The sequence below is a fragment of the Choristoneura fumiferana genome, chromosome 4 (genome assembly GCF_025370935.1).
Source record: "Choristoneura fumiferana chromosome 4, NRCan_CFum_1, whole genome shotgun sequence".
NCBI lineage: Eukaryota > Metazoa > Arthropoda > Insecta > Lepidoptera > Tortricidae > Choristoneura > Choristoneura fumiferana.
Genome location: NC_133475.1, coordinates 9,820,434 through 9,843,116, shown reverse-complemented (window position 1 = coordinate 9,843,116; position 22,683 = coordinate 9,820,434). Strand labels below are relative to the sequence as shown.

At 35.5% G+C, this 22,683-nt stretch overlaps 1 protein-coding gene across 3 annotated transcripts in view; it reads right to left on the bottom strand.

Moving 5' to 3' along the window:
* LOC141427433 (putative sodium-dependent multivitamin transporter) overlaps positions 1–16,290 on the bottom strand; it is a 214,150-nt gene extending 197,860 nt beyond the window's left edge. The window contains exons 1-11 of one of the 3 annotated variants that reach the window (XR_012451323.1): positions 16,002–16,290; positions 13,529–13,651; positions 12,449–13,011; positions 12,267–12,363; positions 11,736–11,900; positions 11,315–11,472; positions 10,090–10,294; positions 9,519–9,707; positions 8,818–8,982; positions 6,452–6,520; positions 4,898–5,444 (exon numbers count right to left, since the gene is read on the bottom strand). Coding sequence is in view for 2 of the 3 variants with exons in the window: in XM_074086869.1 (XP_073942970.1) it covers positions 6,497–6,520; positions 8,818–8,982; positions 9,519–9,707; positions 10,090–10,294; positions 11,315–11,472; positions 11,736–11,900; positions 12,267–12,363; positions 12,449–13,011; positions 13,529–13,645 (1,683 nt within the window). In the remaining variant the exon portion in view is untranslated. Of the gene's footprint in view, positions 1–1,770; positions 5,445–6,451; positions 6,521–8,817; positions 8,983–9,518; positions 9,708–10,089; positions 10,295–11,314; positions 11,473–11,735; positions 11,901–12,266; positions 12,364–12,448; positions 13,012–13,528; positions 13,652–16,001 lie in introns of those variants that run through there. The other 2 variants (XM_074086869.1, XM_074086870.1) reach the window with 2 other exon arrangements.
* Positions 16,291–22,683: the final 6,393 nt, after the last annotated feature.

The window sequence follows — 22,683 nt, the reverse complement described above, 5'->3', positions numbered from 1 at the left end:
CAAACACACAAACACACTTTCGCATTTATAATATTAGTATGGATTATTTATTTACAAACATGCCTATGATAGCTTGCCTATCGAAAAGTGTTCATGGCTATTTTTAATGAAATTAATTTTAGTATTTTTTTTTTGGATTACCTTCACTCTTTTGATAATCGGATTTGTCTTATTCCAACTGATAGTTTTTAATTCAGAGAATATGCCTTGATAGGTTTGCATACTTATATTTGTTCATGCTTACCTGGCAAGCGGGTATGAACAGGTGAGTAAATATCGGTAACTACACCGATCAGTGATTAATCAAATTGGTCCCTAAGAAAGATAATTTAAACACAAAATTAATCATATAGGCTTGCCTGCAAAAAACCGCTCATGAAATATTAATGCCAGGCTTCAAAGTTTTACAATTAAAGCAGTTTAATATGTGCGAGAGAAAGTAGAGCGAACAGGACACAACATAGGAGTAGCGCGCGACATGTCCGTATATTTATTTACTAGCTTTTACCCGCGGCTTCGCTCACGTGAACCATAAACATTTCAAAGAAGCAAGCAATCAAGCAAGCATGTAATTATGCAAGAAATAGTGCAAGCAAGCATGCATTAAACCTTTTCGACGCCAACGACTCATATATACGCACCGTAGGTTCCACGCCAACGACCTATATATACGTCCATTACTTCAATCCAAAAGCAACCTTCGTCCAATTGTGTTAAGGTTCAATTTTAGGCATTGAAATATAGAAGCCTGGCGTATGTATGATGTCTTTTGTATTTGACGTGCCGGTGAGGAGGTTAAAGTTCCATTCAAGCATGCGAGCAAGCAATCAAGCAAGCATTTCGAAATAACAGCGCGGCAAATTCCGGTCACGCAATATTAACCGGGTCCGGTATGAATAAATACCGCCCTAACATTCCCGATCAGATTAATGGGTATTAAATTTTTACTTTTAACGGCGCAACTTTTTTTTTCAGAGGCATATAATCCTTGGTTCTCTTTACCTACTCACGAGCACTATTGATTTTGACGAAGAAAAAAACGTCCCCAATTTTCCGTAAAAATTTTTACTGAATAAATGATGTGAATTTTAATGCCCAAACACCGTAACAATCAAGTTTAATATTAGTGCTTGCCTTTATTATTAATAATAACTAAGTAGACCGGTATTAAAAGTAATAAATTAAAGTAAAAGAAATAGTTAAAACTGGCTTTTACTTAAATGCTCTAAAAACAAGAAAGTACAGTTTAGGTAAACCAAACCCATCAATTACATTAAGTACACAATTTATATGATAAAAAAACTTTTTTTTCTTTTTATTCGACTGGATGGCAAACGAGCAAGTGGGTCTCTGATTTCTAAGATTACCACCGCCCATAGACACCTGCAACACCAGGGGGATTGCAGATGCGTTGCCAACCTAGTGGCCTAAGAAGGGATACCTCAAGTGTCAGTAATTTCACCGGCTGTCTTACTCTCCACGCCGAAGATGCAAGCACTGCTGCTTCACGGCAGGATTAGCGAGCAAGATGGCTTGTGGAAATAGATGGACAGGTTTTGATGCGGTTTTTTTAAATCGAAACCTAATTTTATAGAGATATTTCTTGACTAAATTTTCATTTCATTAAAATCGGTTCACCCGTTTTTGATATTTTATTGAACTTTGATATTACAACGATGAGGGTTTTCCAACTTTCTTAATATAGTTAAGCATGTTATGTTAGGATATCATCCACTGAAGCCTTACAAATCAGTATTATGTAAAAGATACAACCAATAAAACATTACATTTATTGTACATAAATCGTATATTTTTCTAACATCCATGTGTATATCAGTTTCCAAAATAAACGGCTATTTACCTATTTACGATTTGAACATTTTATATTTATACAGATATTTTGTGGCTCTACACTATGCAAAAGATAAAAATAAAGAGATGCCACGTAGTTAATTATTATCTATCATATATTATATTAACTAAATATGTTTGGCCGAGCCTACGTTTGATGATAAATAAATGTTAAAAAAAATACCAGAAAAAGAATACGTTAAGTTAGGTTGATATTCAAAATAAGATAAACAGGGCGAGATAGAGAGTTAAATTTCTTGGATAAACAAAATACATTTACAGAAAAGTATTCAGTCAGTACGATATGCAACACGACGTCTTCGGTTTTAGCTAGTAAAAGAGAAGTTCAATAATAGTTCATTATTTTAATCATTCATATTAAACATTTACCAAGTGAAGGCACGCACCATAGTAGAGTCAGTTTATGATGATCCCCTGCCCTTTGGCTGTGACGTAAACCTTCGTAAAACCACACTATCGACTTATCGACATCACTTTTTATGAACTATTATTGCCTCAGGTTAAATACATAATAGTTACTAGGGCAGAAGTACCGTTACTGGCCAATATAACAAAATATTACAAACTTTATTCGTTTCAGTATAATTTTTTGAAAACTAACTAAATATATTGTTTTAATAGGTACTTACTTCAAATGTCAACTGGCAGAAAACGATCTTAAGGTAGCCAAAACCGGTACTTCTACCCTACGTAGTCATTTCATGCATCATTATAAAATGACTCTACCAAACTTACATCTGTACTTGAGCAGCCACAAGTACTCAGAACTGAGGCTGTATTGCCGAACGTTTCTGCATTCGCGATTGCAATCAAATGAAAGATTTCACATACAAGAACTGTCATTTGATTGCGATCGCGAGCGTCATAAATATTAGGCAATACGGTATCTGGGGCCGTATTGCCTAATGTTTCTGGCGCTCGCGATCGATTTAAGTGACAGTTTTTGTATGCGAAATCTGTCATTTGATTGCGATCGCGAGCGTCAGAAACGTCAGAAAATACGGCCTCTGGTCATATCTCTGATATTACGTTTTACGATGTGATGTACATTATTTACTTTCATCAAGGACCATCTTCATGAATGAACCTAAGGTGAAAACAATTATAAATTATTTATTGCTAAAAAATGCATTACCCAATTTGTAACTACCTAAGTATACGAGTACTAGACAAATCTTAGAAAAACCCGTAATTATTAGCGTTGCGGCATTTCGACAGGTTTTCCGTTCCAGGCGGGCTTAACGAAATGCAAAAATCGAAGTTTGTATCTTGCCGCCTTGCTGCTCTTATATTATTTAATACGAGAGTGAAAGGGACGGTATGATACTAAAGCGGCAATTACACTTCGTCGTTCACCTAATGCGGTCGCCGAATTTGTTTCAAACTACTTCCGCGAACGTCTGTCCGTCTACTGCGGCAGCCATATTAAGGCGGTGGCAGCTGTCGCTCGCCGAATGCGGCCGACTACCGTGTTCTTTACACTTTTGCGGTCACCGCATGCAGCATGCGGCGAACGACTCAGTGTAATTGCTGCTTAACTTTAATTTCGAATTTCGTAGTATCCCTTCAGCATCAAACCATGATTTTTTTTTCTTTTTTTTAACTAACTTCTAACGATGCATTTAAGAAAAGGAATGGTTAGAAAGGACAGCCATTCAAACGCTTAACATTTTTCTGAGAATAGCCCACTAAATTATTATCATAAATACACCGCACACACCGTTTATACGTCTATAAAATATTGTAAATACTAAGCCATGCTTTTAAAACATTTATTTTATCTTAATAGCAATGGAAGATCATATTTCTTACAAAACTATCACAGGCTCGCAGCGATGTCTGACAAAACATCAGACACTCGTGATTATGAAACAATGAAAATAATAATTTATTGACATATATAAATAACTATTTCTTAAAGAAATGGAACAACTAATTTCATACTTCATTGAATCCTAGAGTATTTCCTTTCGTGTAATTTAATCTAGATCCCAGCATGAAGCCAAAATCCCACCAGAAGAATATCATCGAGACTCAAGACCAATGAAAACGATCTGTTGACTTGAGAAATTTAGCCCGTTTCCTTGTCTCGTGAACGTATTGTATTAGTATTTTTATTAATTCTACTCTTTTTGGTCCTTAAATATTTATTGGGTGTATATTTCTTTAAAAGCGATCTACTAACACTTCACATTATGTATCGATAGTTAGTTCATAAAATACTGTAATGATATAATTAAGATCATAAAATTAGGAACACAAAATTCCTTGCAGTAAGTACGTCTGTACCGGTTTTTTAACTCATAATGTTCTTATTTAGGTATCATTTGTAAATAAGCGTGCTCATTTTATAATATGTTTCATTTTCTGAATTGCAAAATGGTATTTCACCGCAAAATGACACTTACAACCATACCCAAAAAAATATTTGACACCAGAGCTTCAAGCCGGCTACAGCTTTAGTACAGTCACCTGCACCAATATCTGCCACAACAAGCGTGCATAAATATGTGATACCTACGACTCTATTTCTAAGGCCGGAAGGACGTGTCAGTTATTTTTGAACGCTCCGCTGTGGCTGGTGACTGTACCTACCGATAGTTTCTAATTTTAAGCACTAGTACCAAAGCCTGAAACCAGTATCAAAATACCAGTTTATACTAATGAACTAAAATAATTTCCTTGCTCACCCGCGACCTTACGATAGCTAAGCTTATGCAAAATATGCGTGTTCATGCAGTTCCTCCACCTCCACACTGTAAGAACACACACAAATCACACTGACGCGTTTCGAACTCAACCAGAGCTCATCTTCAGAGTGACACAACCGTACACCATGCTACCAGTTGTTAGACTAACGAACCACAACCACCGTTTTAATTTGTCACTGTAACTCCCCAAGTACCCACATATGTTTTATGAAACAAAACAAAACTACCCACAAATTATTAATATATTTTGCATAAGCTTAGCTATCGTAAGGTCGCGGGTGAGCAAGGAAATTCTTTTAGTTCATTGATTGGACCCCCGCAAAGTAACGCCTGATTCAATAAACCAGTTTATACTGTTTTAGTTTGCTACCAGGTAAATTTGCGGGGCTTGAATCTAGTACATAATCTAATATAAATATATAGCGACACCGGTATTTTTGATACTAGTGCTTGAAACACGTTTCCAGCTCTTCTCGCTTTTCGGTAATCATCACCGATGGAACAATTTGCCATATTGCGCTTTCTATGCTAACACTAAACTTCAGCTGAACACAAATACAAACTGCTTCTACTCCAAAATTGTCCACATACCTTAAACCATCTATCCATCCTCGTCCGGGAATGTCAACACCTATACAATGAATAACTATTTTCCTAATTACGAATCACAACATAAATAAGTACTTGAGTAAATATTCGATTATTGCATACAGCTTGTTTGCCGCGAGTGCATTTCATTGTTACTTTCTTGTAATATTCATAATTATACTAAGTACTAGGGCATTAAAACTTATCTATAACGTAATAAATTAAACAACGCCCGATCATTTGAAGGTCCCCTCAACGTTTTAGCAGCTCACACTGAAAAAAGGAAGTATTTATAATATATTTTTTTAGAAAAAAAATCAAGATGATAGGTAGTAAAAATAAGAAATTTAGAAATAATAAAAACATTCTCATGAGATTAGCGTCAGACTGGCTTATCAAAACATACGTTCGTAATCATTCATTTTTATTGATGCAAAAACTGATCGTGTGAGCGTATTGTGTGTGTGTACTTAATTTAATACTGATAAAGTTACATCAGGTCTTAACCAATTCGGTTATTATCAGGTAAGTGGCCTTTGAGATTGACGCAAAGCCGAAATTCTCACGAGATAACAAACGACCTCACACATTGCGTTAAGAATGTAATGACACGACATTTGGTGACATCAAAATAATTGAAACACAGTAATGTTATAGGTATAATTTCATTGTAATATAAATAGCCATAAGAGACTTTTTGTTTCTGAATAAATAAAATAAAAAAACTTGAGTAAAGCCCCATGTAAAAACAAAATAGGCACATAAAAATATATCGACACATTTAAAGCACAGTAATATATTTCCTACTTTGTTAAGTATCTACTGTGTGTTTGTAGATTGGCTGTCAATAGGTTGTTGCATTAGTTATCCAAAACAAAGTCAATGTACCATCAGCCAAATATGTGGTCTACCACCCTAAAGTTCATAATCGTTTGCATGTCATAAAACAATAATACCAATAGACGTGTCTGTCAACTTGAAAGTTCGACTTTAGTGACATATTCATTTGATAGGAACTTGTTTAAAAATTGATAGACCACTTGTCTTATTGCTGATGGTACTACTGATCTATTTCTAGATTGTTTTGCATTAAAAAAATGTTAAAAGTTATACATTCCTCAACCCTGTGATGCATACAATTTTATTTTCTATTTGGTTTGGTAATTTGTGTCAATTTTTTCTGTAAGCTAGATTAATTTGTTAACGGAAATAATTCCAAATGTCATGCGTTTAAAGGATTATTTTAAACATAATCAATTTGGAATAAAATGTGTACAAACCTTGTGTAAATCCGCAAATATCTAATGGCACGAAGCATAAAGAAGTCAATAAGCATAGAAGGCGTCCATCTAGAAACAGACTAACTGCTAAACAACCATCATGCACAAGTTTTATTAGCATTATTTATCTAGTAAATGAAGGTGGAAGCGAAATAAGGGAAAGTGTGGGTCTATGGGTGCAAATAACCACAGTACGAGATATTAGCAACTTAGGGACTATGCAAAAGCTTTAAAAAAATTAAGTAACCGGTGTTTTTCTAATATCTCATTTGTGGTTTTTAGCTAATAAACGTTTCTGAGTAGACCAATCTAACGTAATATGTGTACGCTGTACGACTTGAGTGCCCACTCAAACTTAACGGGTGGCGGGGCGGATCGTCCGGTGTTCCTGTTAGACATGCAAACGTACACAGCACCACCCGCAGCGCACAACGTCACTGGATGTCAACACTCCATACAACAAAGTAACATCAGTCTGACAAATCGCAACAAGTTACTAGTGCTAGTGGTACGCCAATAAAAGCTGCACATGGTGTTAAAAGCATGAAAATCGGAACGTGATTCTTAGGCCATACTAATCAATTTGACCGGTAGCACGAAAAAAAAAAAAAAAAAAGGAGAGGAGTTATGACGTCATCCTTTTCTTTGTATGAAAAAAAATCGTGTGTAGTATCTAATGAAAGGGCTTACTAAGGCAATTCTAAAAATATATCACATCATTATATTTCAGTCACTTTTTTTAAATTAAAATAAAAATCATTTTCAAAACATACCAAGTTTGGGCTCCTCCAGATATGATACGGTTAAATCATTATTTGTAAAATATACCTAAAATTATATGTAATAGCCTTATATCCAACTCCAAGAAAGCAATTTTGAAAATATTTACATTTAGCGCGTGAGTGACTGAGTGCGCCGCCGGCCGCCGAGCGAACAAGAAAGGGAAGCAGGCAGGGAGCGGAGGCGGGGTACATGCTCACGACAAACATTTGAATCAAAAGAAAACCAATAATAATAATGCATTATTAGCAACTATAACTTTTTATACCTGTTTCAACTACATAATTGTGATTTTATCACATTTTGTAATTTAAAAAAATAACAAAAAAATACTAAATGTAAATATTTTCAAAATTGCTTTCAGGGGGTTGGATAATATGAGGCCATTTCATATCATTTTAGGCATATTTTACAAATAATGATTCAACCGAATGTTAGGTATTATTAGGTATTAGCACAGGTATCTGGAGGAGCCCAAACTTGGTATGTTTTAAAAATGGTTTTTATTTTAATTTAAAACAAATGACTGAAATATAATGATGTGATATATATTTGTCGAATCGGCTTAGTAAGCCCTCTCATTAGATACCACACACGATAGGTTTCAGAACATTATTTTTGTTTTTTTTTTATGCGTGCGTACAAATTGATTCGTATGGCCTAAAGATCAATCGTTCCGATTTTCATGCTTTTAACACCATGCGCAGCTTTTTGCTGAATTTCGGGGTGTACAGCTAGCACTATACTGTAGGCTCCTACCGTCACTCGGTGGAGATTTTATTTTAGTTTGAAGTCTGCTACCTGCTCGCGTCAACGCACTTGAACGGGCACTCAGATCGTACACAAACTTACTACCATTAAAGTGCAAAACCAAAAGAGACTGACTATGCGGTGCGAGGAGAAAAGAAGTGACGCTTTAAAGCCTAAATTAAGGACTCTATTGATAAACTGAGTTCAAGTGGAACAGTATAGGAGCATTTAACATTTCGTATAGATTTATGCGTAGGTAGTACTTAACACTTAAGCTTTTTAGCTCTTAATTACGAAATCATTCTACTTTATTTACGAAATCATTAATTTGCTTTTAATTTTCAGACTAACGAATGTTTAGTGCACACTGTTGATTATGATTTCTATACAGAGATATCTTGAAATTAACTATGTATATGTATCTTAAACCTTAACAGATATTTTTTTTAATTTACAGAATACTACGAATTTCCTACATCGACTTAAGCTTCAATAAGCTATTTAATGTGTACACACTAAGCCAACCGTGGCTTCATACTGGTGTAACTGAATTATTACCACAGTAGGTTTACAAAACCAAGTTGTAGTCATGAAAATATTTTTCTCTTATTGTTTTAGGTATTTGCTATTATAATTTGCATGAATATTTTAGTTCTAATTATTATCATTGTGTAAAAAAAAATCGAGGTCCCAAAATATAATTTTCTCAGTACCTACACATGCCAAGAACGTACTGGAATAGTACACTGTACTACTTGAGCTTAGTTTACAATACCTATTCCAATATTACAATTCTGAATCCAAGAATCTCAAGTTTTCCCAGCAAGAGAGTGTACCTGGACGTCAGCTTTATTCTTCTGATTCCGTCTCAGCCGGCTGGCGAGGGGCGGAGTGAAGAGTGCGGGGTCGGGGTGCTCGCGGCCGGCGCGTTGCCACGGCTGCTGCTGCCGCCATAGCAGCGACACCACTGTACCCACCACTAGCACCCACACGAAACCAATCTGGAATTTGTAATACTTGGTAAAAAAACATACGCTCGAAAAACATAACTTTAGACAGTCTAGTAAACATGGAACATTGTTGCTGTAATATAACTGAGTTGGTTTATTGTTATAGTTAGGCAGGTATGTTATTTACTCGTAATTATTTACATTACATGTACGAGTATTGTTTAACAGAACTCCATTTTTAACATAGTAGATTCGTTTTATACCATACCGTGCATTATGGGTCTACTCGTAAACATGCATCACAACTTTATTTACCTTATTCTTAAGCCAGAATCAATCAATTGGCTTTCATATTTCATCTGCCTACTAAAATAAACATAGGTACTGAACTACCTTTTATAAATATACATTACAATCTTATCAAAACAGCATCTTCGAGATTTAGGAAATAAACAACTGATTAGGGCAGTGATTAGAAATGCAAGGATTTGTTTCAGTTTATGACTACCTATCAAAAACTCGTTATTCATCAAGGTTCATACTTTTTTGCTTCAGCGATAAAAACATCACAATTATATTCAACTCACGGGACTTGTCCATAAATACGAAATTCTGTAGAGATAGAAATAGCCGGTGGGGTCGCTTGGTGTTGGAAGGGTGAAGTTACCCTCGCAACTGTCCACGCTGACTGGAAGTTTGACGGTGGGCGGCCGAGGACCGCCGAAATTGATCCACATCGTCACCGCCATCCCACTGAGCAATGCTGCGCTGACGCCCTGGAAATCACAGTTGGATTCAAAGCAACGGATCTTTGAACGAAACCTTGATCATAATTTTAATGGCTGGTGCCAAGATGAGTACTGGACTCTCTAATAACTGTCGTAAATCGGAACGCCTATCTTTATGCTACTTTTTATGCAACCCCTTGATTATGTGATCATCTTTTGATAATTGATATTCTGGTCACGCCAAAATAATTTAATGAAGAAAGCACTGAGGTTTCTGGGAATAAATGACTGTCAAATAGTACCTACTTAGGTTTTGTGATTGTGATCAGGAGTAGGTAGACATATAGTGGCGTATTGTGTACCGTTACTTGCAATAACACTAGCGAAATTCTCACGTGACAATGGAACTATCAGAACTGTATTTACTCACGTTTTCGTTAGCGAATGTGGTGAACATGCCCAAAGTGAAAACGCCGAGCAATGGTCCGCCGACCGCTCCAAATATAGTGAGAGCTGCTTGAAGCAAACCACCCAAGTGCTCTGCCACGAAGGCCAGTGCAAGAAACACCAAACCGTAGGCACAGGCTGCTAGCTTCGTCAACCATGGGATGTACGATTGGCGGACGTGGCACCACCTTGAAAAATATGAGAACAGTTTTAATGTAGAGAAAAGTCGTTATTCTTCAAACTAACTTGTTTTAATGGGGTTTTTTGTGGGTTTTTTGCTCGTTTTTTCGGTGGCCTTGAAATCGAGTTTGACCAGGGAGGTTACTACAAAATTCGAAAATCGAAGTCTGCATCGTATCGTCCCTCCGTTCGTAGTACAAAGCCAGGATTAGGTATTTCTAAAACGAATGCGTTAACTAAGCGTCCCAAAAGTGACTTTGCGTGTTGTTGCCATTGACAAGAGCCAGAACATCGCAATAGATGCAATCTTTATTACCGAGAATATCGTAAAGTACAAAAATATTAGTTTTTGATACAAAGTAACCTAGCTATTGTTTTGAAGCTTAGTAAACCTTTTCTGCAATAAAACTAATGCTTATTGTATCAAGATACGATACAATAAACATCCGTGGCTGTTTGGCAACTGTAGCAGATTTTCCAATGATCTGAAGCTGATTTACGGAAATACTTACGATAAAATGCCTCTTCGGTTAGCAGAAACATAAATTGGCACAGATGAGAAAAATAAGTAAATGTATTGCATACATTATGTATTTACTTGCCTATGGTACACTACAAGATTGTCTACGGTGGATAGCATTTCTAAAGATGTTATTTCCTCTGATGATGCTATCAAGCCCTACATTCGGTGTAATGAATATACCTATTTATTAACGATACAAAGATTTATTTTTGATTCATCAGCCCCAATAATCATCACTAAACTCAAAAATCAAAAGGTATTTATTAAAAATGATTCCAGGTAAATTATTAGCGCCAATTTCGACAATTACGAGGCTTTGTTAAAGATAAGATAAGAAGAAAAGGGAGATTGAAAAAGAAAATTTACGTCGGGTTGTTAATTTTCAAGTGAAAAAAGTGTTTTTATCTACAATAGAAAAATTATTTAGGAATCATAATTGCTAGAGTCAATGTAAAATAACCCTTCTTCTTCGCAGTCGGGTAAAAAGTAGGTATGTAGTTCTTACTTGCCAACATAGTCAGTAAGGGTGACAGCAGCTAGAGAATTACAGCTAGCAGAGACGGTGGACAGAGACGCACTGAAAATACCAGCCACGAACAGGCCCGCCAGGCCAGGCATTGAGGTCATAGCGTCCACCACGTAGTAAGGCATCAACTGGTCCATCTGATATCAAAACATAGTTTTTTAACGAAAAGAATCAGCAGTGGATTCTGGTTGCAAAAGAGGCATTCGATTTTAGAACCTGAAGTTTAAAAGTAACTAACGGAAATGAGAATTTATTTTATTTTGGCGCTATCTTCATCGAGATGCATTAAAAACCATAGCAGATTCCAAACCAAAATTCACTGAACAACATTCATTCATTTATGGCAACGATTGTAAGCAAAACTTAAATAGCAAGTAATTAGAAATTAAATTAGTGTTACCGCTGTGATACTGTTAGATGCCAAAGGATCACAGTCTTTGTAAACGGCGAATATCCCGATGCCACTGATGCAGGTACAAATGCTGAGAACGGAGAGCACCGGCCAGCTCCACCATAGACAGGCTTGAGATCGCTCTAGCGTGCTAACTGTTAGAAGACGCTGGACCTGTCAGATTTATTTAAAATTGCTGTTGTAAGTATATGACTAGCACAGCACAACAGAAGTTAGAATGCTAGGTACTATTATAAAAACATAGGCCTAAAAGTAGTGCCATGAGAAACATTGTTTTGTTAATGTTTGATTTCAAATAATAATTATCAGCAAAATCTTTTTTCTAATAAAAAAAATGTACTATAACGCTCTATGTTATGCCAGACCAGCACCTAGGTTGCACAATCAGTGGCTTTTGCTTGAAGTGCAATAGGAAACCAAAAAATTGGCACTCATTCAAATATATAGTTTAAATTACACAATATCTCTAGTAGTGTTACGACGCGAAACGACTTTAGCACTACCTGTGGATTAGCTTACCTGTGTATGATTCACTGCATACAAAGACAAGTACGTAATTAATCCGCTAAGGTTCAGCGACCACCAAGTGTTTCTTACTGTTGGATCTATGCTGAAACTGAAAAACAATTATTATTTACAAATTGATTAAAAAGTTAAATTATTTAACAGAATATATTTAGTTTTAATTTTTGGAAACTTACTTGGAAAAATCTAACCGTCCTCTCTCCTTCGCGATGACAAATATTTTATCAAAACCTCCTATTTGTACAGAACTAAATACAACAATGCTAAATACAGCGCCAAACATCAACAACGATTGTAGGAGATCGGTGAAAAGTACAGCTTTCATCCCACCTAATGTGGAATAAAACGTACAAACCAATCCAACAACGAGTATAGATATCAGTCTATCAAGTCCTGTAACTGCTTCCAGAACTATCGCGGGTGCGTAAAGTACAATCCCATTATAAAGCACCATTTGTAAAGTGTACGTTAGAGATGCAAGCATTCGTATATGTGGCCCAAATCGCAGCTCCAAATACTCGTAAGTGCTGGTCTTTTGTAATCCAAAGAATACTGGCAAGTAAAACCGACTTGCAATCGGCGTGGCGATGCCATATGATATGTTCATGACAACGAACTGCATGCCATAGTAATAGTTCTCAGCTGATACTCCGAGGAGAGTGATAGCTGACATAAATGAAGCCATAAGAGACACGGCTACTGGCAGTATTGACATATTTCGATCTGCGAGAAGATACTCCTGTAAACAAGCATTGTGTTAACATTAACAATCATTTTAAACTGTCTTACAATCTTGAGTTTTATTTGGTATAAAGCAGGGTTTGTCAAAGTGGGGTACGCGAACCCCTAGGGGTTCGCTATTCGACGGTAGGGGGTTCGCGACAAGGTTTACGTGATGGTGGCTGCAACACTGGCAAGATGATTAAGATTGGTTTTTGGAGTCTTTTGTATTTTTTATTTGAACTCCAAATTTGTTACTTATTTGTTTGTTATTTTTTGTTGTTTGTTTCAGTTTGTATTTTCGTTGAAAAGGCGACTCTTACCTATATTTGTTACCTTTTATTTAAATAAATAATATACATTATATTATGATAATGATTGAAATAAAAATAAAGTTAGTTTCTCCACAATTTTATTACTATCTTTTTTGATTCGCTGTCGTCTAGAAACTTTAACAGGTGGAGCCATAAGTTTGAGAAACCCTGGTATAAAGGGTATAAGTAGGTACTGCATAAATTAAAATAATTCATATTAACCTCATTGGTTTTTTGCTTCCCGCCGCTGAATCGGAAGTAAAGTCCAATGGCGATAGAGGCGATCATTGTCAACGCCATAATGGCGTAGTCCCATGCTCCGAATACCGATTGCACCATTTTGTTCTGCGAAAATATTCATAAAAGCGGTCACTATAGCAATTCCTTAAATAATGTCTTGCTTGAGGAATATTTGTCATAATTTCTAATCACGAAATGTTTTGATCCAACCCAGTAACAATCCAATCTTATTATTAATAGTTACACGACATGTTGCATCAGCAGTTGATGATCAACTTTAATCAAGTAGTGGAACCGAACAAATATCACGTTTTTGATTTTATGTAGACATAAAGTTTTCTTTCAGAAGAGACCATAACCGTTTAGCTTCATGAGACGGAATAAAGGCACCTAATTAAAAAACAATTTGCCTCAATCATTTTAATTACCTATTGACAGTGGCTAACAGCCGTCTGCGGAACGGTGATTTCGATCTCGTTCTATTGAATGAAACGCTTGACAATTTGAATAGCCCTGAATGATATCGTTCAAAAAGTCAAAATCTCTATTGTTACTTTGAAACTTGGCATTTCTTGTAACAAATAAGCAGCTACTATTCCTACCTATTGATCATACTGAATGATGCTGAAGTTCAAGATCATGATCCTATCTTCGTATTTATTTTGCAATGTGTCCCATTAATTTATGTCTAGAACATCTACCCGTTGATGGGATTGTGTTCACCATACTTAGTACTCTAATCTTAATACTTAATAATCTTAGTACTTAATATGATCATTGAAATCAATATTTCAAGCGATCCCACAGTTTTTTTAAACTTTGACACAAAAAGACGAGGTTACCATTTTCAGTCTTTACTTAAGCTTCCATTCGGCAGCGGAAGGTGTCGTGCATATTTGTGATTTGGCAATGGATATTTAGCTTTTGCACCGGGGATATTTTTTTGCCAGTTATCTAATATACGCCGAAAGAGACTAAAAACTCTGTCACTGTCCATGTTGTATAATTGTATAAAGGTTCAGGGTTACACGGAAATAAATAGGTAGGTAGGTACCAACATGTAATTTGAACTTGTATACGAGTAACGATTAATGAAATAGAGATCTTTTATTTAAATCACCTTCCTCATTTTGTGTTATATTATATCATTTACGTTCTCAGACAGTCAGTTTATTTCATTGATTCGATTATGTACACATAAGGAGTCCGACTTTCGCTATCTATCTCAACGTTACTAGTAGTATCAATTACTTTTTCCGTCACAAACACTTTGTAACGCGTTTTTTTAATTCATGTATTAAAGCTTGTATTCATGTATTAAAACAAGCCGCAATTATTTTTTTTCAGTGTCTATAATTTCCCGGTCAAAAAAATTTACTTTAGAATATGTTGGCCGAACTTTGGTCTGAGATTGGTCAGACTGCTATGCTTAAGTCTATTTATTATCTTGCTCGTATTAAGTATTCAATAAATAAAAGTTCCATTAACCATCATTCGAGTAGGTGTTTGCTTGGTTGCGAAAAGTTGTTCGAACTATGAGTTAAAAACACTTTTATTCGAAGGTAAGGAGTGCAGTGACTTTACACGCAGTTGCCTCATGACACATGACCCGTCTAACGGGGCAGGTAAATAAAAAGCTTTTTATCTATGCTGTATTACGAGTATACTTAGCTAGTTATGTTCTGGTCCACACTTTTTTTTCTTATCTAGAAGCCTATGAAGTAAAAAGGCAATTGAGTGAATTGTGAACTACTTAAACGTTTTGCGCCCGGTACTAAAATTATTTAGTTAACTTCGCATCGAGTGCAAATGTGACATGTTCTCATTTCAGGAAAATGATAAATAAAACAAATATTTAAATGGTCTGCAGCTACAATGTAATAAAAAGTAAAAACACTGCGTACCTACTTTAATAATAATACTTTTTTTTTCAATAATATCACAGATAATGACGTAGGTACTTGTAGAACGAAATTACGTTAGGCTGCCAAATTTTAAAACAGTTCGGAAGTTTCAAAACAATGGACCTACTTAACTAGCGCACGCTTACAGACTTTTATGTATAAAGCAAAATATATTAGGTATACGATTTTCTTAAACCCAATATCACCAACCGTTATAATTATAATAATAAGGTATTTATGTGAAAAAAAATGTATTTTAACAGCTAAAGGAAGGAAAACATACATACTTAAAAATTGTTCTTAACTTACGGTATACTACAAGAAGAATAATCTAAAAGCAATTTTCTGTAACAAATCGTAGCATAACACAAACATGGATAAATTTCTTTCACTATTACTACTTAGAATAGCGGCATCGATTCGAACAATTTAATAGCGCGATAGGCCGTCCTCGGCTAGCGATTTAATTAAATGAATACAAAACACGATCTTCCTGCATCTACAGTTTTCTTTACCAGATTTAAAATAGAAATAACCATGAAAATACTTACAAGGCTAACTGACGACTGCTGAAATAAAACTATGAAACTTTTCACGTCAGTTTCACGTGTTTACATTTCCGATTTCACGCTAATGAACCTTTAATTTTGCGTCATTTTTAACAGAGACGTTTTTTTTGTTAACCTTAAAATACTGAGATTATTTTCTCTATTTTAAACGGTGTTTTTGTAATACTGTGTCGCGTCCATCCAGTCCTAAGAACACCTACGGAGTAGCATGGGGACGAGCATTTGTTGATGGTTGAGAACTTATGTCATTGGTTGGCGTATAGGTTATGTTTTAGGGCGATATCGTACGATGTCTGCCAAAATAAGGCGTCGTAAATTAAGCATTTCTAGCGCTTTACGTTTGCTGCGCGAGGCATTTTCTTGCCGCCGCGCGCCGTATGCTGTAGCCTCGTTGTGAAATATAAAATGACACTTCATTTGATTTGTACAATAACCCTCCTTCTTCGCAGTCGGGTAAAAGGATACAGCAAGAATCTAGATTCTGTATTAGGAGTCCTTGTGTTATAGGATCCGGGCATGTACGTCAACCTATTTTTATTTACAATTAAAATAATTAAATAGATAATGCATTAAATTAAAAAATATATACTTTTCACACCTCTTCTTCAGAAAAGTAACTTTTCTTCCAAGTATGCTTTAATCTCATCATAACCGCACTAAATACCCAGCACAAAGCGGGACTTTTCTGCTCTAGAGCAGAAAAAAATGTATGAAAATGCTTTATTGCATTGTTTTAGTTTTTTTTTTAATTGCACGATCAAAGAGGTAACACGAGTATTTTTGCTATAAAATTAGCCTAAAAAAAATCTTGTGTTAGGTTGGTCAACCTGACGGTCTTATGAAATTTGACAGATTGCGTACAAATTTGACAGTTCGCGGGTAAAAATATCTGCTATATATATATGCTAATTCTGCCAAAAAAAGTAAGAAATTAAAAAAAAAACAAATTGGCGGGAACCTTGCCAATTTTCCGTGGACATTTTCTGAGAGTGCGGATGTAAACTTACAAAAATGGAATCGTCGAGTGCTAGTGACATTTCTTTCCTGTTAATTGTTTAGCATGAGTTTTTTTTTTCGTCTACTATTCCTGCAATAGTTGAAAGAAAAGCAGATTATGCACCTCGCATTACGTAATTTATATTGCCCTCGTGTTTTTTAAAGCCCTCGCTCACGCTCGGGCTCCAAATCGGCACTCAGTGCAATAATAAATAACTTTCTGCTTGGTGCAACAATCTACTATTTCCTCCCTTACGAGAGGGAGCAAAGTGCGACTTTTCTGTTTAAGGCTTTTCTAAGTGTTTTATTTCAAATGCCATTTTTTCAAGTTGATAGTTGTAAAGCCAGTATATAGCATAGTTGTGAGTATGTTTGTTACTTTTTCAAGCAGAAACGGCTGGACGGATTTGGATGTTATTTGGTAAAAAGTTAGTTTATAGCCTTGATATATACGATATTCTCGGGATAGAGATAAAATCTCGAAATAACAATCGCTGGGCTTCATGAAGTCATGAAATTTGGTATGTAGGTAGCTGGACCTCTGGAATAACTCATAGGCTACTTTTTATCCCTATATTCCCACGGGATAGGGATAAAGTCTTGAAATTTCAACCGCTGGGCTTAGTCTTGAAATTTTGGACAGTTGTTCTTAACACAACCTCAATGAAGACCACGATATACATTTTGGGAATTCCCAGGAGAATTTTGTAAAATCTCGGAATTTCAATTGTAAAGCACTAACAGATCGAATTGTCTACGCGTGCGAAGCCGCGGGTAAACTCTAGTATTATATAACTTAGTTCTTCACCAAAATAAATGATTAACCCAATAATTACGATTGATACTTATGAAATTTTAAATACAATTTAATAATTTACGCTCACCTACTCGTACACTAAGACACAGGAACCCTTGTAGGTACAGAAACGAAATAAAATAATACAAAAAATATATATCAAAATCTCGTTTACTTTATGTAAACTCGTGTGCTCTTTTATTTAATATTTCATCATAATCCCAGCCTATGTTCGTCCCATTGCTGGGCACAGGCCTCCTCTCAGAATGAGAGGGCTTAGGTCCACAGTTCCCACGCGCGGGCCCAGTGCAAATAGGGAACTTCACACACTTGATTGAAGTGATTCGCAGGTTTGTGAGGTTTCTTCGCGATGTTTTCCTTCACCGTAAAGCTCGTGGTAAATATAAAAATGTAATTTCGCACATTTACCCCCTGTTTCACCATCCATTGATTAAACTTATTTGACGGATAAAATTAAATGTGATGCCGTCTCTGCTTGTTTTGTACGAAAAGACGGAGATGGCATTACATTTATCCGTCAAATAAAATTAATCAAAGGGTGGTGAAACAGCCCCTTAATGTTTAATATATGAAAAATATTCGACCTGTCGTCAAGCGCTACAGCGCTAACTGTGTATGCGCGCGCTTATTATAATAGATGAACATACGTAAACGAACTATTAAATTGATTAAACGTTGCTTAACGTGTATTAGTTTTACTGAATGTACTGAAACATTTGGTACTGAAACAAGAAAAATAACTATTGAATCTTCTTTTCGTCCAAATCTATAGAGAGTCTTCCGTGACGGCGATTCGATCCAGTCGGAGTTAGTAACTTCAATTCATTCGGATTTCTACTCGAATCTTTCCGTGATTTCATTTCTATTATTTTTACCGAACTCTACGTGCGAAATGCTCTGAAATGAAATCGCTGGACGAAAGTTCCCCTACTATTATACATACGAATAACGAATACCTATGTATATGAAGTTGATAACATTCTTCTTTTGCTTCTAAATTGATGAAAACTAGTAAAAAACGAAACAATTTAAAGATTTTGCTAGAAATTTATAGACTTCTAACTTCTTAGCAACGTATAAACTGATTTTCGCAACAAAAAATTCAAAATTAAGCAGCAAACGAAGAGAAAGTGGTAACTAGCAACAACAATAAGCATACATTTCAAGTTAACTTTATTGCGCCTTATAAGTGATGCAAAGTGGTATTAAGAAAACATGTCTCTATCAAATATGGAAGGCGTATTACAATTAGTACTATTACCTTAGTATTAGCGATGTGAGAATTATAATTAGTTATTCGGAATAACTGTTAGTATAAAATCTATGAAAGATTGAAATGATATTATACGTATCTACATCCATATATCATAACTTCTCTATAATATGTTGAGAGAAGATAAAAGCGTGCCGGTAAGCGACACTTTAACTCCATTCAAATTTCGAATATCTTAAAAAAAACAAAAACCATGTTTGGTTGCGATAATTGAATTAATCGATTTGTAATTATAAAATTATTTTTAAATACATTTTTTTGAATAGCGAATATTACAATCGATTTGAGAATCAAAATCGACTCAAGTCTAGATTGTTTATGACTTAAAAAAACTATAACTGTCACTGTCAGTCATTTATTGAAACTGAGGTTTTATGCTTTAGATTGGTTGTGGCTGGTATTCTACCGAACAAGGACAGCTCTACCGTACTCGACCTGAAGTCGTCTGGCAGTGTCTTATCCAACCGCGACATTGGCGGAATCATCGCATCGTTCGATGGGGCCATTATAATCCCAAAAATTGAATTGAGGTTTTATGCCTACAAAAAAGAACCGCACTAACTCGAAAATGCAGGTGTATCTGTACATAATATAGAAAACTTATGATATGTATGCAATAAAATTATGTATGCGACTGTACATAATTAGGCATTATGTATCAGTCACATAAATAACCATTATGTATATTCTAGGTTTCAAGAAATTGCTTTAATTTTTAACAACCACATTTTTTTTAGATTTGGGCCATCTCTCGGGGCAATTTCTTTTAAAACACAAATAAATATCAGAAAAAATACATGTTTTAAAAATTGGTCAAGTGCGTGTCGGACTCGTACATGAAGTTTTCCGTAAACAATTCAGTAAAAGTTTTTCTGATTTTTGCTGATTGTACTTTATGCCCCTGGTTACCAAAGTACTCGTCAAGACGAATCAAGCGAGTCCAAACGCGATGAGGTCGTGTCGTTTATCACAGAGTTCCTATGGTCACCCGCTAGCTTTACCATCAGATCAACTCCATTTCATGATAATATTGCATTGTCATCGGATTTATACATGCGTGCAAAATTTCAGCTCAATCGGTTGAAGATATCCACTTTGAGTTGAAAGATTCAACCCGAGCAAACATAGTCACATCACACTAAGTATAAGTTTTTGTTAAAAAAAATCATTTTTAATACAAGCTTTTTTTGCCGAATGTACTTTTTATTGACTGTACTTGCATTGTCATCTAAACTATACATATCTGTACCAAATTTCAAGTCGGTAGGTAGGTACTATTAACTATTAAGGAGTTTCCCTCCTGCAGAGACGATCCTGGTAGGACCACCAAGATGTCACTACCAGATTATTGTACTGTCACCAAATTTACATAAGTATACCAAATTTCAAGTCGATCGGACCACTGGAAGTGGGTCAAATTTAGCTTCCAAGATTTGACCCAAACAAACAATAAATAAATAAATATAGGTACAAACCGGGCAAGCTAAAGAAAATCTTCTAAAAATATCGCGGAAATGTAAGCACTTGTGCAAGTATTTTGAATAAAAACTATTTGAATTCTTTGGTTCTGGCTGTTTGCTTCTGAAACCAATGCTCGCGCCGCGCACGGCTCAAAAAAAAAAGGCTGTCAGCGCGGTTCATTTGCGGGAAATTCGACGGACTTCGTATGTTGTGTAATTAAATAATAAGAAGCTCGACTTGTTGTTATAGCGGCTATAGTAATACATAATCTGTGAAAATTTCAAGTGTTTAGAGATAGAGCCCTGTGACAAACGGACGGACAGACAGACAGCGGAGTCTCAGTAATAGGGTCCCGTTGGCACCCTTTCGGTACGGAACACGGAACCCTAAAAATTATGTCTCTGTTTCCATCATCTAAAAAAACCAGCCAAAGTGCGAGTCGGACTCGATCGAACACCGGAGGTTGTACAGTTTGTCATGTCAAAATATATGTACCTACCTACGCTACAGGCCGTATCCAGACTTGCTTCTAAGCAAAATGTAAGCAGTGGGGGGGCATTTCTATAGTGGTTGTTTGTGACCCATATTTTTAATTCTATTTTATTTTTAATATTTTTTTGTTGTGGAGACAATAAGAACGGAACCTGGCAATAGGAAAGTAAATTATTTTTCATACTTCTACGCGGACGGAGTCGCGGGCAACGCTAGTAATGTATAAATTTCAGCTATCTTTTTATTGTTGATCCGGAGATACAGGCCTGTGATAGACAGACAGACAGGCATTGTAACAAAATTAATAGGATTCCGTTTGTCACCGGGAACCTACTGAACCACTTTCTGAACTATCAGATAATTAGTACTTCAAACACTTAATACCGAATCTTTTCTATGATTTAATAATTAAAACACAAATCTTTCATCCGAAAACACAAATGATTTCGTAAACACAAAATAATGCTTCTTAATTTAAGTCAAGTCACGACCACGTCTCTTAATTATTTGCGTTTTAAAACCTCATCTTAGCAATTAATCGAAAGTGATGCTTCAAAGAGCGCTCTCAAGAAAACCCACTTCGAAAAACATCAGTCAAGGAACTCATCTTAAATTCTTCAGTTATGTATGCCACGTCTTTCACCTTCTGGTTGTTAAATGAGGTCAGGGTACGAACCCAGTTTGTCTACCTACAGTTTGCATAAATAAAATAATTGCAGCTGTAAAGCCATCTTTATCTGTTTTTAACACTAAAACTGTACTTATTAGCAACAATTTAGGTATAAAGAGTTTCATTTCCAGCTGCACTTTATTTATTAGATGTTTATTTTATTATAACTACAAGGTGTAAATTAAATAACTGAAAACCAGAAAGTAGTTTGCTCAGAATTGAGAGTAGAGTCGATTACACTATGTTTTTAAATTAGGTTGTGTTTGTTTGTGTTCTTAAATCCCTTTTTTATTGTGCCCAGTCTAAAAGTTACGACTGCAACAGGCGCCAAATTAAATATTTTAGCGAGGTTGCAAACTATTTCGATAATTTAATACTGGCTGTTTTGCTGTCAATGTGTAATTTTCTTCTCAAAAGCGCAACTGAAAAATACAAATTATGAGTGTAGAGTTAGAAATGAAGCAGAATTACTGACTTAGCAAAACATAGGAATATCTTTTAAAATAATGAAGGTATAACGTTTTAAACTTTCGTGATTCTCACTCATAGTCAAAATACCACAAAGCGTGATAGTCCCGTTTGTGGTATTTTGACTATAATGAAGGTACTTATTCAAAAATAAATGCAATGAACTAACTTAAAATGGAAAAATATTTTTGGGGTGTCTGAGGTTTTCGGTAATTCAATTAACACTTTGTATATACTGTTACGTATTGCCTAGTTGAATACTCAAAGTTATGGTCGCATCTAGGGTGACGAAATGACGTCGAAAAGTTTACTTCTAACTTGGTTAGAATTTTGTTTATTTAATAATTAAGTAACTGTAAAACTAGAAAGTGCTTTGTTCAGAATCGAGAGAAGAATAGATTTACACTATTTAAAGCAGGCTGTTCTTTTTCCTTAAATCCCTTTTTTTACTGTGTCCAGCCAGTCTAAAAGCTACAAATATACGCCA